At 43.8% G+C, this 18,584-nt stretch overlaps 1 protein-coding gene across 5 annotated transcripts in view; it reads right to left on the minus strand.

Moving 5' to 3' along the window:
- Positions 1-6,270: 6,270 nt before the first annotated feature.
- Positions 6,271-18,584, minus strand: part of ITGB1BP2 (integrin subunit beta 1 binding protein 2) — a 123,529-nt gene continuing 111,215 nt past the window's right edge. For 3 of the 5 annotated variants that reach the window (XM_033946780.1, XM_033946783.1, XM_033946779.1), the window contains one exon: positions 6,271-6,612. In XM_033946780.1, coding sequence (XP_033802671.1) covers positions 6,373-6,612 — 240 coding nt within the window. In that variant the 3' untranslated portion in view covers positions 6,271-6,372. The remainder of the gene's footprint in view (positions 6,613-18,584) is intronic. The other 2 variants (XM_033946782.1, XM_033946784.1) reach the window with 2 other exon arrangements.

The following is an 18,584-nucleotide window of genomic DNA, read 5'->3' on the forward strand; positions in this document are numbered from 1 at the left end:
CCAACCTGCAGTCTCTACACCTGACAGCTTGGAAACTCTAATCAAATGCCAATTGGATACGATCCTGAACAAGGAGAATCTACGGGATCCCCGTCAACATGGATTTACTAAGGGGAGATCCTGCCAATCCAACCTGATCAGCTTCTTTGACTGGGTGACGGGGAAGCTGTATGTTGGGGAGCCCTGGACATCGTATACCTGGACTTTAGCAAAGCATTTGATAACGTACCACACAGCAGGTTGCTGAGCAAGATGAGTTCTATAGGATTGGGCGACACATTGACAAAATGGGTTGGGAAGTGGCTTGGAGGCAGGCTTCAGAGGGTAGTGGTGAACGGTACCCCCTCCAAAATGACGGAAGTGATCAGTGGAGTGCCGCAGGGCTCTATCTTGGGCCCGATCCTATTCAACATCTTTTTAAGAGACTTGGCAGAAGGGCTCTGAGGTAAAATAACATTATTCGCTGATGACACCAAACTAAGCAATGTAGTGGGCAAAAGCACAACGGACAAAAATTCAATGCCCGACAACATGATGCACGACCTACTCCTACTGGAGCGCTAGTCTAGGACCTGGCAACTCAGCTTCAATGCCAAAAAATGCAAAGTCATGCATCTGGGCAGCCAAAATCCATACAAGACTTATACCCTTAATGGCGAGATCCTAACAAGAACTGTAGCAGAACGAGACTTAGGGGTGATCGTCAGTGAAGACATGAAGGCTGCCAATCAAGTGGAGCAAGCTTCATCCAAGGCAAGACAAATCATAGGTTGCATTCGCAGGGGTTTCGTCAGCCGTAAGCCTGAAGTCATTATGCCATTGTATAGATCCATGGTGAGGCACACCTGGAATACTGTGTGCAATTCTGGAGGCCACATTATCGCAAGGATGTGCTGAGACGAGTCGGTCCAGAGAATGGCCACCCAGATGGTCTCGGGACTCAAGGATCTCCCGAACGAAGAACGGCTAGATAAATTACAGCTAACTCACTCGAGAAATGCAGAGAGAGGGGAGACATGATCGAGATGTTCAAGTATCTCACAGGCCGCATCGAGGCGGAAGAAGATATCTTCTTTTTCAAGGGTCCCACGGCAACAAGAGGGCATCCGTGGAAAAGCAGGGAAACTGAACAGTGACACCAGGAAATTCTTTTTCACTGAAAGGGTGGTTGATCGCTGGAATAGTCTTCCACTTCAGGTGATTGAGGCCAGCAGCATGCCTGATTTTAAGGCCAAATGGGATCGACACATGGGATCTATTCACAGAGTAAAGGTAGGGGAGGATCATTAGGGTGGGCAGACTAGATGGGCCGTGGCCCTTATCTGCCGTCTATTTCTATGTTTCTAACATAACTCCTCTTCAGTTTTCTCAATCTGTAAGAGACGTTTTAGAGGCTTCTCGGAAGCCTACCACTAGACAATGCTATCACCAAAAATGGACTAGATTTTCTACATGGTGTTTTTCTCATGATAAGGAGCCTCAGCATTCCTCCTTATCTTCTGTTTTGGATTACCTTTTGCACTTATCCACTTCTGGCCTCAAGTCTACATCGATCCGTGTCCATCTAAGTGCAATTGTGGCTTTCCATCAGCCTATTGAAGGGAAACCCCTCTCTGCTCATCCAGTGGTTTCCAGATTCATGAAAGGACTTTTCAATGTCAAACCTCCTCTCAAACCGCCTCCTCTGGTTTGGGACCTCAATGATGTCCTTGCTCAACTGATGAAGCCTCCGTTTGAACCAATTGACAAGGCTCATCTGAAGTATCTCACTTGGAAAAGTGTTTCTCATTGCCCTCACTTCTGCTCGACAAGTCAGTGAGCTGCAAGCCTTAGTTGCTGATCCACCTTTCACAGTGTTTCATCATGATAAGGTGGTCCTATGTACTCATCCAAAATTCCTCACTAAAGTGGTATCGGAATTTCATCTCAATCAATCTATTGTTCTTCCAGTGTTCTTTCCAAAGCCTCATTCTCATCCTGGAGAAGTAGCTCTTCACACTCTGGACTGTAAACATGCTTTGGCCTTCTATTTGAAACGCATCAAACCACACAGAACTGCTCAACTTTTTGTCTCCTTTGATCCAAATAAGTTGGGACATCCTATATCTAAGCGTACCATCTCCAACTGGATGGCTGCTTGTATCTCATTCTGCTATGCCCAGGCTGGATTACCCCTACACAGTAGAGTCACAGCCCATAAAGTTAGAGCAATGGCAGCTTCAGTAGCTTTCCTCAGATTTACACCTATTGAGGAAATTTGCAAGGCTGCTACTTGGTCCTCGGTTCATACTTTCACTTCTCACTGTTGTCTGGATACTTTCTCCAGACGGGATGGACAGTTTGGCCAAACATTTATTCTTTTAAATTGCCAAACTCCCACCATCCCATTTTAGTTAGCTTGGAGGTAACCCATATGTGAGAATAGGCTGCCTGCTTGTCCTGGGATAAAGCACAGTTACTTACCGTAACAGGTGTTATCCAGGGACAGCAGGCAGCTATTCTCACAACCCACCCACCTCCCTTGGTTGGCTTCTCTGCTAGCTATCTGAACTGAGGAGACGCGCCCTATGCCGGGCGGAAAGGCACTCGCGCATGCGCAGTGCGGTCGACTTGAAACTTCGAGTTTCTTCAAGCAAGTCTGCTTTCGAGCTTCCACATCCAGGCTCCGCTGATGACGTCACCCATATGTGAGAATAGCTGCCTGCTGTCCCTGGATAACACCTGTTACGGTAAGTAACTGTACTTTTCCTTCAGCTGCAGTAAAAAGAGCTGACAGGCAAGGCTTAATTCCTATGGGAGAATTGGGGGGTGGACTGATATTTAGAGGTTTCTGGGAGTAAGATTCAGGTTTCCCACTCCCCAGACCCCAAATTGCTATTTTCCAGGTTTGAAATGTCTTTATTTTGGCAGTTTTTGCCTGTAAAGTCACTGGTGATGGCCATCTTGGATTTGTATTGATCTTTTTTCAAAGCTTAAATTCTGCCTCAAAACCCCTCCATTTTGTTTAAAATAGGTAGGGATGGACTCCTCAACCTCTAATCTGTTGACTGCATGTTTAGATTGCGTCGGATTGCTGGCACAGGAATGTCCATGTACTGTGTGCTGCAGCATGCTTGAGAAGAGGGCAGAAGCATCAAGCCTCACCTCCAGGTCATTGAGGGCTGGGGAGCCAGCATGGGTCCGGGATCTGGGTAGAAAATCCCACCAAATGCTCGTTTTGGCTGATAGCACCAAGTGCCTGTACACTGAGTGCGGGTTTCCTTCCAAACAGTGCCAATGGCTCAGCGAGACCTGGCTGCTGTCCCAGGAGTATCTTTTCTCTGGACTTTGTTCAGCTTTTGTGGAGAGCATATTCCACGGACCCAGCTCTTGACATGGCAGGTGAGCACGTCTCCTGCTGAAAAGCAGGTTGCTACATTGCCGGATGTCCCTCTGTGGGGCTCCTCTCTGCCAGCTACCACAGATCTGGATTGCCTTAACTTGCACACAGATACTATGCCTGTCCTGTCTTCTGACACTGCTTCCATCCTGGATGATGCAAATACCCTTGGAGGGTCAATTCAGCATGATATCTCAGAGAGTTGGGATCTGAGTGAGGATCCTTCCATCCGCAGACTCTTCAAATCTTTTTCCGTCCACCATCTCATCAAAGATGCCATGAAAGAGTTCAATTTGGAATCTCATCCTCAGTGTTCGGTCATGAGTCGCTCTAATGCTCTGACCTCCTTTTTTGTTAGAGCATCTGGAGTTCATGGGCCTGATTGCAGAGCAAAGGGATATTCCCGAGAGTTCTTTCCAGTTGACTAAAGCTATGTCTAGGCTTTACCGTATAGCTCCTGATTTCCAGCAGCTTTTTGAGCAGCCATAGGAGAATTCTGCAGGGGCCTCCATAGCATTTGTTCTGAGTTTCTGCTAGTTTACAACAAAAAGCCTTCAGTGATCTGCACCAATTGGCACATCAGAAAACATTGGTATCAGAAATTGCAACATGAAGAAACCATAGCTACAATCTGCGAGTTGAAGTTCCTATCTTTAAATTATTTACAAATTTCTTATACTCTGCAGAATATCCCTCTGCATTAAAACTTTCAAATAATTTCACAGGAGTAATTATACAGTCTTTTGTTTTGATTTAATCTCCAGTGAACATAAATGCCATGTTAGATATTTCAAAATGTTTACCAAGGAAACTAAAATTTGTGAAACTTTAAGAGACCAACATTTGAAAACCTGTGGAAAGCACTGGCTTCTGATCACATTCCAGAGGGTCATTATACTTAAGTAACCTATTGTTTTGCTAAGTGCCTTTCACTAGGCTCTGTTTTCCATAACTCAAAGCAATCATAGAAGTTAGAAATTAAAATACTTTTAACCTTCTTCCAAGCACATCTGGATAGGGTTAGTGAGATACTGGAAGGGGTGAGGGAAAGAGGTGGCAAGCTGTAGGTAGACACAATGAAAGAGAAATTGAGGACTGGAAGGTATGAAAGTAGACAGGTAGAAGAAAAATTGAGAAGAAAGAGCAGAAAAGGAAGGGAAAGGGAGAGGAGCAATACCAGCGAATTGGGGAGGGGAGGAGACAGATACCAGATCTGAAGGGAGGAAAGGAGGATAGAGATGCTAAAAACCACCTGGGGGAGGGAGTGAGAGATGGAAGTGAAGAAGACAGATGCCAGACCGTGGGGGGAGCAGAGGGAAGAAGATGGATGCCTACCTCCCGCCCTTTCCCCTCCTCTCAAAACACCTCTTTTCGCTTTATGCGTTTAGAGGCAGGGGAAAGGCCTAAGCTGGTTTTACCAGCCTGTAGTTTCCCCGCTTAATTTCTGCCATCACTTTTGTGAATAGGGACCACATCTGCTCTTCTCCAATCCCCAGGAACCACTCTCGTCTCCAGAGATTTTTGAACAAGTCTTTAATAGGACCCGCCAGAACCTCACTGAGCTCCCTCAGTATCCTGGGATGGATCCTGTCCGGTCCCATCACTATGTCCACCTTCAGTTTTTCAATTTGTTCATAAACACTTTCCTCCATGAACAGCATATAATAATGAGGAGAGACTGGAAGCCCTGAATATGTATACCCTAGAGGAAAGGAGAGACAGGGGAGATATGATTCAGACGTTCAAATACTTGAAGGGTATTAACGTAGAACAAAATCTTTTTCAGAGAAAGGAAAATGGTAAAACCAGAGGACATAATTTGAGGTTGAGGGGTGGTAGATTCAGAGGCAATGTTAGGAAATTCTACTTTACGGAGAGGGTAGTGGATGCCTGGAATACGCTCCCGAGAGAGGTGGTGGAGAGTAAAACTGTGACTGAGTTCAAAGAAGCATGGGATGAACACAGAGGATTTAGAATCAGAAAATAATATTAAATATTGAACTAAGGCCAGCACTGGGCAGACTTGCACGGTCTGTGTCTGTATATGGCCGTTTGGTGGAGGATGGGCAGGGGAGGGCTTCAATGGCTGGGAGGGTGTGATGGGCTGGAGTAAGTCTTAACAGAGATTTCGGCAGTTGGAACCCAAGCATAATACCGGATAAAGCTTTGGATTCTTGCCCAGAAATAGCTAAGAAGAAAAAATTTAAAATTTAAATTGAATCAGATTGGGCAGACTGGATGGACCATTTGGGTCTTTATCTGCCGTCATCTACTATGTTACTATTCCATTTTCGTATGTAATTTTGCTAGACAATCTAGGTCCTGCTCCAGGACTCTCTTCCATAAACATAGAATAGAAGTAATTGTTTAACACATTTGCTTTTTCCTTATTACTCCACATATTGGTTCATAGTATCTTTTAGTTTCGCAATTCCATTTTTCATCTTTCTCCTTTCACTAATATATCTGACAAATTTTTGTCTCCCTTTTTTACATTTTTAGACATTTGCTTTTCCGCCTGCGCTTTCACCAGACGTATCGCTCTCGGCTTCTTTCAGTTTCACCTGGTAGTCCTTTCTGGTGAGGCTGAGCACAAGCAGCCTGATCACAGTGCTGCCTCTGCTGTTTTTGGAAGCCTGCAGTCAGAACCAGACCCACATGGGGGAGGGGCGATTGTCAGGTCAGGGACAGGACAGAAGGTCTGCACAGCATGTACAGAATTCTCTGCAGTTGGGGAATTCTGCACTGCACAGTTGCACAGAATTTTGCCAGGAGTATGCATTTGTACATATAAACTGTATAAAATAGCTGAAAATGGGCACCTATGTATCCTTTGTACATGGATGATCTGCTATAAAATTGCACTCCGTGTTTACAAATTTTCAGATAGGGGAGATATACTGTAATTTTTTAATAAAAGTATTTCACAAGGGGTACAAAGAACTCTTAACACATTACTGGAGCACAGACTAGATAAGCTGCCTTCCCAGATGCTAGAAGTTATCAATGGTTGGTCCTATTTCCTTCTCTTCCTCTTCTTCAGACCAGCTTAGGCTGTCATCTGAATCGTGGGATGTCAATTGTGGAGCTCCATCTTCTGCAATGGTTGCTTCCTTCTGAATCAAAGCCTGAGGAACTTCTAATTTTCCCCAAGTCATGAGGTCAGCTTTCTTCAGAGTGATTTCTACCTTGGTGGGGAACATAAGAATAAAGCTCTTTTCAATGTTGATGACCTGTAGAGAAAGATACAAATGTAAATACTATTCTGGGCACAATTACTGGGGATGGATAGTCTCTTTCACAGAAATGAATTAGAGAGAAAAATCTGCAATAATGAGTCTCATGTATTTCTACACTGTAATCCTGAGCTGAGGGGAGGGGATCAAGAGAGTTGTGGACAGGAGAGCTTAAGAGGCCAATCATTGAGTCAGGATACCAAAATGCTGCCTCACCATGTCATCCTTCAAAGCAGTGGGACCTAGTTGCACAGCTGTGCCTTCCCCGCTTCATCTGGCAGTGCAACAAGTTTGAAAGGAGCGGAGAGGCATTTATCTCTTCTCGCATCTCAAACCTACTGTACTGGTGACACCAGATGAAGCTAAAGAACGAGATCCTGGCTGCTAGTTTGTCCAAGGCTAATGGCGATGCTGAGGAAAGATATGATTAGAGGCTGATCTTGGGCTAGGAGCAGAGGTTTGGAAGCTGATGGTGAGAAGAGATTATGTTTATTTATTATTATTTATTCAATTTTTTAGCCCGTTCTCCCAAAGGAGCTCAGAACGGGTTACAAAGTACATCCATAATAATCCAGACAAAGCAGAGATGACATATTTTACATAAATTACAATATAGACATGACAATGATTTACAATATAGACATGACAATAAAACATATGCACTAAGTAGCATCTGGTGAGATTAGGTGGCATAGGTGCGTTGACTGGGTGAATGACTTTAAGGCGCTGGGTTAGTAAAGAGGAAGGTTTTCACAGCCTTCCTGAAGTTCCAGAGTCCATCTAGTGATCTCACAGATGGAGGGATTGTGTGCCAAAGTTTAGGTATGAAATGTGAATAGGAGCATTTTCGGGCAGTTTCAGTTTTGAGGGAGCGGCCAGAAGGTATGGTCAGTCGTTTTTCTCCTTGGGACCTCAGTGGTCGCTTTGGGAAGTAGATTTGTAGTTTAGTTTTAATGTAGTATGGAATCGTTTCATGGAAGATTTTGAAAGCAAGGATTATAGAAGGCCTAGTAGCCAAACTCCTCACCAATTACATAGATGACCACAACCTACTCCACCCCATGCAATCAGGATTCAGAACAAACTTCAGTACAGAGACACTACTAGGCTCCCTTATGGATACCGTCAGACAACACCTTAGTACAGGGAAAAAAATGCTGCTCATACAACTGGACCTAACTGCGGCATTCGACTTAGTGGATCACAACGTCCTTCTACAGATCTTAGACGCAATAGGCATCTCAGATAAAGTATACTCTTGGTTTGAAGGATTCCTAAAACTCAGAACCTACAGTGTAAAATCTAACAAAGAAAAGTCAGAATCCTGGTCAAACCCCTGCGGCGTACCACAAGGATCTCCACTATCCCCTACCCTCTTCAACCTCTACACTGCTTCTCTAGGAACGCATCTGGACAATCTAGGCATAACCACCTATAGTTATGCCGATGACATCACCATCCTCATCCCATACGATCATTCTAAACCTACCATGACAGACAAACTTCACCAAACACTTGAAACAGTCACAACCTGGATGAAAAACCACAAACTTAAACTCAACCAAGACAAAACCAAATTCATCCTTCTCGAAAATGACAAGGTCCAAACCACAATCAACCTAGATATAAACGCAATCAAATACCCCATCCAAACCACCATAAAACTACTTGGCATGACCATAGACAGACGCGGCACTATGCAACCGCAAATAAATAAAACAATTCAGAAATCATTCGCAATCATGAGAAATCTGAGACAAGTCCGAAAATTCTTTGAAAGAACACAATTCCAACTTATAGTGCAATCCCTAATACTAGGTATATTGGACTACTGCAACATCCTCTTCCTTCCTTGCCCTGCAACGACGATTAGACAACTCCAAACAATCCAAAATACAGCTTTGAGACTCATCTATTCATTGAGAAAACATGATCACATCACTGAAGCCTTCATCAACTCACATTGGCTTCCAATCCAAGAAAGAATCCAATTCAAATTCTACTGCATATTATTTAAAACCCTACACGGAGACAGCCCATCATACTTGAACAATCGCCTCATCCAAGCACCCACTACCAGACACAGAAAAACGCACTCCCCATTCATACCCCCCCCAATCAAGGAAGTCAAAAGAACAAAACTACACGACGGCCTCCTAGCCACTCGAGCCGCAAGACTGGACAACCAGGTCTCCAACCTTCTGATGACCACCCCAGACTATAGGACGTTCAGAAAAGAAATAAAAACCATACTTTTCAAGAAATTCCTGAAGCAGCAATAACATCACGACCTCTTAGTAACTCTAAAACTGACATTAGATTTACCCATTACCGCACTAATAATAACAAAAGAACCTCCACTGTGACCACCTATTAATTCTTTTACAAACCACCTCACCCACAACAACACGTTAAATGTTTATAAGATCTACAACTTACCTCTCTAGCTAATCATTGTAACTCTACTTTTTTAATTAACCTTTTGTAATCCGCCTTGAACCGCAAGGTAATGGCGGAATAGAAATCCCTAATGTAATGTAATGTAATGTAATGTAGTATGGAATCGTTTCATGGAAGATTTTGAAAGCAAGGACCAGGGCCTTGAAGGTGCAGCGTTTTTGAATGGGCAACCAGTGCATGGAAGCTAATGCAGGGGTAACATGGTCATGGATGCCTAGGTTTTTCAGAAGGCGGATTGCAGCGTTTTGCACCCTTTGAAGGCGGGAGAGAGTTTTGGTAGGCAGGCCCACTAGTAGAATGTTACAATAGTCTACGCAGGATAGTACAAAAGCGTAGAGTAGTTGGGCAAATTCAGGTTCTGAGAAGTAAGCACGTATGGGTTTTAGCTGGCGGAGGTAGTAGAAGGAGGATGATACTAGTTTGGATAAGTGATCTGTCATTGATAAATTAGAGTCAAGAGTTACTCCTAGGCTGCAGACGTTGTCTTTGGGTGTAAGGGTGTTTGCGGCCTAGGAAAAGGATGGACGGGGTATACGCATAGATCTTTGTAGATCCAGAGAAGTTCTGTCTTGGATTCATTTAACTGTAACTTGTTTATGGTCATCCAAGTCTTTATTTCAGTTGTGGAGGGAGAGAAGCAACGATATAAGCAGGGAATGGTGGAGAGGAAGAGGCAAAGGGATGGATGTTGGGGTACAGAGGAGGAAAGGCATGATCAGTGAATTATGGAGAAGGAAGTGGAGGGGTGTATGCTATGGAAGAGGAGAAATAGGTATGGTTTATATCCCTGAGGTGGCAGAAAACTGGAGAGCAGAAAGTGCAGGGCCGGTCCCAGCAGAACCGAGCAGTACACTGGAAAAGTAGGGAGGGGGAGGGGACCCCACAGAGCTACCAGATCTGGCTGTGTGTCTTTGGGGATATAGGCCTCTCTCCCAGCGCTCCGACATATTGGCCCAACCTCACCAATGGGCCAGTCAAGCACAGCTGCGTTTCCAGAACCTCCTCCCCTGACTTGGCTCTGCAGCTCCTCATTAGAGCCCAGCGCTGCATCTGAGTCAAAATAAAGGCCATCCGGAAAAGCATGTGATGTCAATGAGCAGAAAAAAAAATTCTGATCAATGCCCTTTTCTAGCTATATATATCGAAACCAATCCAAATTTGAGTTGATCCTTTCAAATTCTACTCTGAGCTGTTAAATGTGGCTGAGTTTGTTGGGAAGAATGGGATAAAAAATAAATAAATAAATGATGCAGCGACAAAAAAAAAACCAAGGGGCCCATTGCTGGGTTTACTATCTGAGAAAGCATTGGACTTGTTGGAAAAACTTTAAAAATAAGTGTGGCTTTGTATTCAGACCATTTTAAATCCCATACTTTGAAGGTTAACACAGCACTCAAAAAGTGTATGTGGGGGCGGTTTCCTCTACTTTACTAATGTTAGAGGGTAGCTGATGACTATCTTTGCTGTACCCCTTGCATTCCATGTTTGAGGGAGAATTTGGTGTCTGGACATAATTTAGTAGTACGAGTACTGCAGATTCAATGTTAAGCCTCTCATTGTCCTTAATTCTTGGGGAAAGGCAGGCTATTGGAAGGAATGAGGGTGAGAATGGAGGACAGTGGAAGGAAGCGTAAGAAAAGGAATTTTGACATTTCTCTGGGTAGGCGAGGCAGGATTAATTATTCGGTGAGCTCTAGGCACACAAGTATACTGGGCCCCCCTACCCATGGCCCCTCCCACCCTTCCACAGCCCTGCCTACCCACTCACCACCCAAATAGCACTGTAAATATTACACTGGGCCCTAAAATACTATTACTCCACCTAATGGAAGAAAAAACAATAACCCCACATGGGACTGCCACAAGATTTCTAACAGAAATTACATGCTAGAAGAATACCTTTGAAATCCAAGACCACACCTCAACAGGACACCTGGAAATAATTCTGGAAGAAGTAGAAAAATGGATGACAAACCACAAACTGAAACTAAACTCGGACAAAACCAAATTCCTAATGCTTGAAACGGACAAAAACCCATCCATAACAGACCTAGAAATTAAAGCAACCAAATACCCAATCCAGACCTCACTCAGAATCTTGGGAGTGCTGATAGACAGATGCTGCACTATGCAGACCCAAATCAACAAAACTACCCAAAAAGCATTCTTCACAATGCGCAACTTAAGAAAAATAAGGAAATTCTTTGACAAAGAACACTACAGGATAATTGTACAATCCCTGGTACTAGGTCTCGTGGACTACTGCAATATCCTTTATCTACCATGCCCCACAAACATGATCAAAAAACTTCAAACTGTTCAGAACACAGCCCTTAGACTAATTTACTCACTTGGAAAATTTGACCACATCACCAATGCCTACCTAGACTCACACTGGCTACCGATTCGAGCCAGAATTCAATTCAAACTATACTGTCTACTCTTCAAAGTAATTAACGGTACTGCACCCACCTACCTAAATGACCGCCTAAACCGTAACCTTCCAACCAGAACAAGAAGAACACTGACATCATTCACATACCCACCACTCAAGGGTACTCACCGCAAAAAGCTTTATGATAGCCTCCTGGCAACACATGCTGCAAAACTCGAACCTTCCATCACCAGATTGTTAACCACAACATCAGACCTCAAGACATTCCGTAAAGAAATCAAAACACTGCTGTTCAAAAAGCATATACAATCTACCTAACCTCCCTCACCCCATCCCCTAAGAAACCAAAACACTGCCGTCCAAAACATCTTCCGATGTTATTAAGTCTTTACTATCATTCTGTTATTAAGTCTCTATCCTCAAACTGTATTCTCTATTGTCATGTACCATCCTGGAAATGTCCAGTTCTCTTCTTATGTAATCCGCTTTGAACCGCAAGGTACAAGCGGAATAAAAATCACTAATGTAATGTAATGTAATGTAATACCACATCCTGGTCACACATGCAAAACATAGATCCTCAACATAGTAAGGACCACAGATCAGTAATAGTGATAAAAGGCAAGAAACTGAGCTGGAAATCTCAAGAAATCAGACTCGGGTACAGCAACATAAAGAGGGCCATCGAGAAGGCTTTAAACTAAAGGACAGGGGAAAGCCGACAGTCGACCACCAGTCGATGGCCCGAGCGACAGGATGCCCTGAAGAAGGAACTACGGACAGCAACTCAGACACGGGAGGGGACAACCACAAAGCAAATAAGGTAGACAACGCAGGAGCAGAAAAGGATACCGTGAAAGAAACAGTAGAGACTGCTAAGCTTAGAAAGTCCAAGAAGGTAACACAAAGGGAACTCAAATGTATGTATACGAATGCTAGAAGTCTGAGAAACAAAATGGGAGAATTAGAGACAATAGAAAGACACGATGAACTGGAAATCACTGGCATAACAGAAACATGGTGGAATGATGAAAACAAATGGGACACAGTATACAGAAGAGATAGAGTAGGGCAGAAAGGTGGAGGTATTGCCCTTTATGTTCAGGATGGAGTAGAAACTGTTAGAGAGGCTACGACGGAAAGGACAGAGAAGCTGGAGTCCCTCTGGATCAAGATTCCTAGACATAATGGGCAGACACAAAAATTGACCTTTACTATCGACTCCCAGGACAGACGGAGGAGACAGACTCAGAAATGATAGAGGAAATTAAACAAGAATGTAAGACAGGTAATGTAATAATCATGGAAGGCTTCAATTTCCCGGGGATAGACTGGAACCTGGGAACCTCGAACTGCGGCATGGAGGCCAAGATCCTGGAAGCGCTAGGGGACTGCTTCCCGGAACAAATGGTGGGAGAGCCGACGAGAGGAAACGCCACCTTGGACTTGGTCCTAAATGGCATTACGGGACCGACAAAAGAAGTAGAAGTCACGGTCCCGCTGAGGACGAGCGATCACAACATGATCAATTTTAAACTTGACATCGGGAAAAGGAAACGTACCAAAACCTTAACCATGACATTAAACTTTAAAAAGGGAAGACACGATAGCATGAGAGCCATGGTGAAACAATGGCTCAAGAAAAAGATAGACAAAGTTAAAACGGTAGATCAGGCATGGTCCCTACTGAAAAATACTATCACTGAAGCACAAAATCTCTACATTCCACGGATTTCCAAAGAAAGGAAAACTAAAGGCAAAGGAGAACAGGCATGGCTTACTAGAGAGGTGAAGGAAGCCATAAAAGGAAAGCAAACAAAATGTTGGGTATCATTAAGAAGGGTATCACGACTAGGACGAAGGAAGTCATCCTGCCACTGTATCGTGCAATGGTGCGCCCGCATCTGGAGTACTGTGTCCAGTACTGGTCGCCGTACCTCAAGAAGGACATGGCAGTACTTGAGGGAGTCCAGAGAAGAGCAACTAAGCTAATAAAGGGTATGGAAAATCTCTCATATACTGACAGACTGAAAAAGTTGGAGCTGTTCTCCCTGGAGAAGCGGAGATTTAGAGGAGACATGATAGAAACCTTCAAGATCATGAAGGGCATAGAAAAAGTAGACAGGGACAGATTTTTCAAATTATGGGGAACCACAAGTACAAGGGGGCACTCAGAGAAATTGAAAGGGGAAAGGTTTAGAACAAATGCCAGGAAGTTCTTTTTCACCCAGAGGGTGGTGGATACATGGAACGCGCTTCCGGAGGCTGTGATAGGCAGGAGCACACTACAGGGCTTCAAAGAAGGTTTGGATAGGTACCTGGAGGACAAAGGGATTGAGGGGTACAGATAGGAGTAGAGGTAGGTTGTAGGGATAGGAGTAGAGGTAGGTTATAGGGATAGGAATAGAGGCAAGTTATAAAATTAATCAGGGACCACTGCTCAGGTAATAGGCCTGATGGGCCGCCGTGGGAGCGGACCGCTGAGCGAGATGGACCTCTGGTCTGCCTCAGCGGAGGCAACTTCATATGTTCTTATGTTCTTAAAAGAAGGACTCCTTTAAAAAATGGAAACGCATGAAAACAACCGAAGCTTGGAACAAACACAAAGATGATCAGAAGAAATGTCACAAGGCGGAGAGGGATGCCAAAAAGGACTACGAGGAGAAAATAGCGCAAGAGGCCAAAAATTTCAAGCCCTTCTTTAGATATGTAAAAGGAAAAAAACCTGCAAAAGAGGCGGTGGGACCGCTGGATGACCAGGGAAGAAAAGAGTACATCAAGGAAGCCAAACAAATTGCAGACAGACTAAATTCCTTCTTTGCATCTGTCTTTACGAAGGAGTACACCGCAACAATACCAGAAGCAGTGAAAGTGTTCAAAGGAGTAATAGAGGACAGCCTTACCACAGTAGAAGTGGACTTGGACCAAATATACTACCAGATCGACAATCTTAAAAGCGACAAATCCCCTGGACCTGATGGAATTCACCCGAGAGTCTTAAAAGAACTGAAAGTTGAAATCGGAGAGCTTTTGCAAAAACTTGCCAACCTGTCAATTAGAACTGGACAGATACCGGACGATTGGAAGATAGCGAATGTCACGCCAATTTTCAAAAAAGGATTAAGAAGAGAACCGGGCAACTACAGACCTGTGAGTCTTACGTCCATCCCTGGAAAGATGGTTGAAGCACTGATTAAAGATAGCACTTGGCACTTGGATACACACGACCTGATGAGAGCCAGTCAACATGGCTTCAGGAAAGGGAAATCATGTTTGACGAATTTACTTCAATTTTTTGAGACCGTGAACAAACAAATTGATAAGAACATAAGCAATGCCTCTGCTGGGTCAGACCAGGGGTCCATCCTGCCCAGCAGTCCACTCACGCAGTGGCCCATCAGGTCCAGGACCTGTATAATGATCTCTATCTATACCCTTCTATCCCTTTTTTTCTTCAGGAATTCATCCAATCCCTTCTTGAACCCTGATACCGTACCCTGTCCTATTACACCCTCTGGAAGCGCATTCCAGGCCTCCACCACCCTTTGGGTGAAGAAGAACTTCCTAGCATTGGTTCTGAATCTGTCCCCTCTTAATTTTTCCGAATGCCCTCTCGTTCTTGTAGTGTATAAAAGTTTGAAGAATCTGTCCCTCTCCACTTTCTCTATGCCCTTCATGATCTTGTAAGTCTCTATCATGTCCCCTCTGAGTATCCGCTTTTCCATGGAAAAGAGCCCCAATTTCTCTAATCATTCAGCATATGAAAGGTTTTCCATACCTCTTATCAATCGCGTTGCTCTTTTCTGAACCCTCTCGAGTATCGCCATATCCTTCTTAAGGTACGGCGACCAATATTGGACGCAGTACTCCAGATGCGGGTGTACCATCGTCCGATACAATGGCAGGATGACTCTTTCGTTCTGGTTGTAATACCTTTCTTAATAATACCTAGTGGAGAACCGGTGGACATAATATACTTGGACTTCCAGAAAGCGTTCGACAAGGTTCCACATGAAAGACTTCTCAGGAAACTACAAAGCCATGGAATAGAGGGAGATATACTAAGATGGATAGGCAAATGGCTGGAGAACAAAAAGCAAAGAGTGGGTATAAATCGGAAGTTCCCAGACTAGGAGAAAGTGACTAGTGGTGTGCCCTAGGGCTCGGTACTTGGGCCCATCTTATTTAATATTTTCATCAATGACCTAGAAGAAGGAACATCCAGTGATATCATCAAGTTTGCAGACAACACAAAGCTATGCCGGGCAATCAGATCGCAGAAGGATAGCGAAGAACTCTAGAGTGACTTGTGTCAGTTAGAGAAATGGGCAGAGAAATGGCAGATGAAGTTTAATGTGGAAAAGTGCAAAGTAATGCATTTAGGCAGAAAGAACAAGGAACACGAGTATAGAATGTCAGATGCAACTCTGGGTAAGAGCGAACAAGAAAAGGACCTTGGTATATTGATAGATAGGACCCTGAAACCGTCAGCACAGTGCACGGCAGTAGCAAAGAAAGCAAATAGAATGTTAGGCATGATAAAGAAAGAAATCACGAGTAGATCGGAGAAAGTTATAATGCCGCTTTATAGAGCAATGGTCAGACCACACTTGGAATACTGTGTCCAACATTGGTCTCCCAACCTAAAGAAGAATATAAAACTGCTGGAGAAGGTGCAGAGACGAGCAACGAAGCTAATAAAAGGTATGGAGAACTTGGAATACGAGGAACAACTTAAGAGACTCCCTTGAGAAAAGAAGACTGCGAGGGGATATAATCGAGTCTTTCAAAATACTGAAAGGAATCGACAAAATAGAGCAGGAAAAAAAAATTATTTACAATGTCCAATGTGACACGGATAAGAGGACATGGACTGAAGCTAAGGGGGGACAAGTCCAGGACAAATATCAGGAAGTTCTGCTTCATGCAACGAGTGGTGGACACCTGGAATGCTCTCCCAGAGGAAGTTATTTGGAATCCACCGTTCTAGGATTTAAAAGCAAACTAGATGCGCATCTCCTTATGAGAGGCATAGAGGGATATGGGTGTCTAAAATTACGCCAGGTGTACACCTGGCTGGGTCTTCGCGTGTGTGGATCGCTGGACATGATGGACCAAAGGTCTGATCCAGAGATGGCAGTTCTTATGAAATACAAGGTATCAGAATTGGGCATTTCTAAAAGCTGACATAGTTCCTTTAATACATTCTTTTTTTCTACCTTTGAGCATTTTATTTTTCATTCCAGTGTCTTTCTTTAGCTTTTCGAGTGGTGGGGGGGGGGGTGTCCTGTCGTTGCAATGTTTCCTGTCCATTTGACATCTCTTCTTTCTTCATGCTCACCCTCCATCTTTCTTCTGTGTCCCTATCTGTCCTGTCCAGCATATCTCCTCTTTGTCCTTGTTCCTTTCTCCCCAGATTCAAAATCTGCCCTCAGTCTCTCTCTCTCCCTCTGTGATCAGTAAATAAGAACATAAGAATAGCCTTACTGGGTCAGACAATTGGCCCATCAAGCCCAGTAGCCCGTTCTCATGGTGGCCAATCCAGGTCACTAGTACCTGGCCAAAACCCAAGGTGTAGCAATATTTTATGCTACCAATACAGGGCAAGCAGTGGTTTCCCCCTTGTCTTTCTCAATAACAGACTATGGACTTTTCCTCCAGGAACTTGTCCAAACCTTTCTTAAAACCAGGTAAACTATCCTATTGGTTTTAAAAGTATTTCCGTGAAACTTCATTGAGTGTCCCCTAGTCTTTGTAATTTTTGATGGAGCGAAAAATCGATCCACTTGTACTCATTCTACTCCACTCAGGATTTTGTAGACTTCAATCATATCTCCCCTCAGCCGTCTCTTTTCCAAATTGAAGAGCCCTAACCGTTTTAGTCTTTCCTCATACAAGAGGAGTTCCATCTCCTTTACCATCTTGGTCGTTCTTCTTTGAACCTTTTCTAGCACCACTATATCTTTCTTGAGATAAGGAGACCAGAACTGAACACAATACTCCAAATGAGGTCGTACCATGGAGCAATACAGGGACATTATGACATTCTTAGTCTTGTTAACCATCCCTTTTTTAATAATTCCCAGAATCTTCTCTGTGCCCCTTCTTCCCTTCTGCCCCCCTTAACTTGCATCCAAGGGCTACAATCTTTCCCTCTCTATTCCCAGCTCTCCCGTGTATCTCCCCTTCTCTTACCCTGATCCAGTCTTTCATAGAAACATGATGGCAGATAAAGGCCAAATGGCCCATCTAGTTTACCCATCCACAGTAACCATTCTCTTTCTCTGTCCGAGAGATCCCACATGCCTATCCCAGGTCCTTTTGAATTCAGACACAGTCTCTGTCTCCACCACCTCTTCTGGGAGACTGTTCCACGCATCTACCACCCTTTCTGTATAAAAGTATTTCCTTAGATTACTCCGGAGCCTATCACCTCTTAACTTCATCCTATGCCCTCTCATTGCAGAATTTCCTTTCAAATGAAAGACTCGACTCATGTGCATTTATATTACTTAGGTATTTAAATGTCTCTATCTTATCTCCCCTTTCCTCCAAAGTATACAGATTTAGATCTTTAAGTCTGTCCCTATACGCCTTATCATGAAAGCCACACACCATTTTAGTAGCCTTCCTCTGGACCAACTCCATCCTTTTGATATATTTTTGAAGGTGCGGCCTCCAGAATTGTACACAATATTCTAAATGAGGTCTCACCAAAGTCTTATACAGGGACATCAATACCGCCTTTTTCCTACTGGCCATACCTCTCCCTATGCAACCTAGCATCCTTCTAGCTTTCGCCGTCACCTTTTCAACCAGTTTGGCCACCTTAAGATCATCAAATACAATCACACTGAAGTCCCGCTCTTCTGTCGTGCACATAAGTTCTTCACCCCCTAAACTGTACCTTTTCCTGTTTTTTGTAGCCCAAATGCATGACCTTGCATTTCTTAGCATTAAATTTTAGCTGCCAAATTTCAGACCATTCTTCAAGCTTCGCCAGGTGTTTTTTCATGTTATTTACACCATCTGGTGTGTCTACTCTATTGCAGATTTTCGTATCATCCACAAAGAGGCAAATCTTACCAGACAACTCTTCAGCCCCTCAATCCAG

Source organism: Geotrypetes seraphini, chromosome 5, assembly GCF_902459505.1.
Source record: "Geotrypetes seraphini chromosome 5, aGeoSer1.1, whole genome shotgun sequence".
Classification (NCBI taxonomy): Eukaryota; Metazoa; Chordata; class Amphibia; order Gymnophiona; family Dermophiidae; genus Geotrypetes; species Geotrypetes seraphini.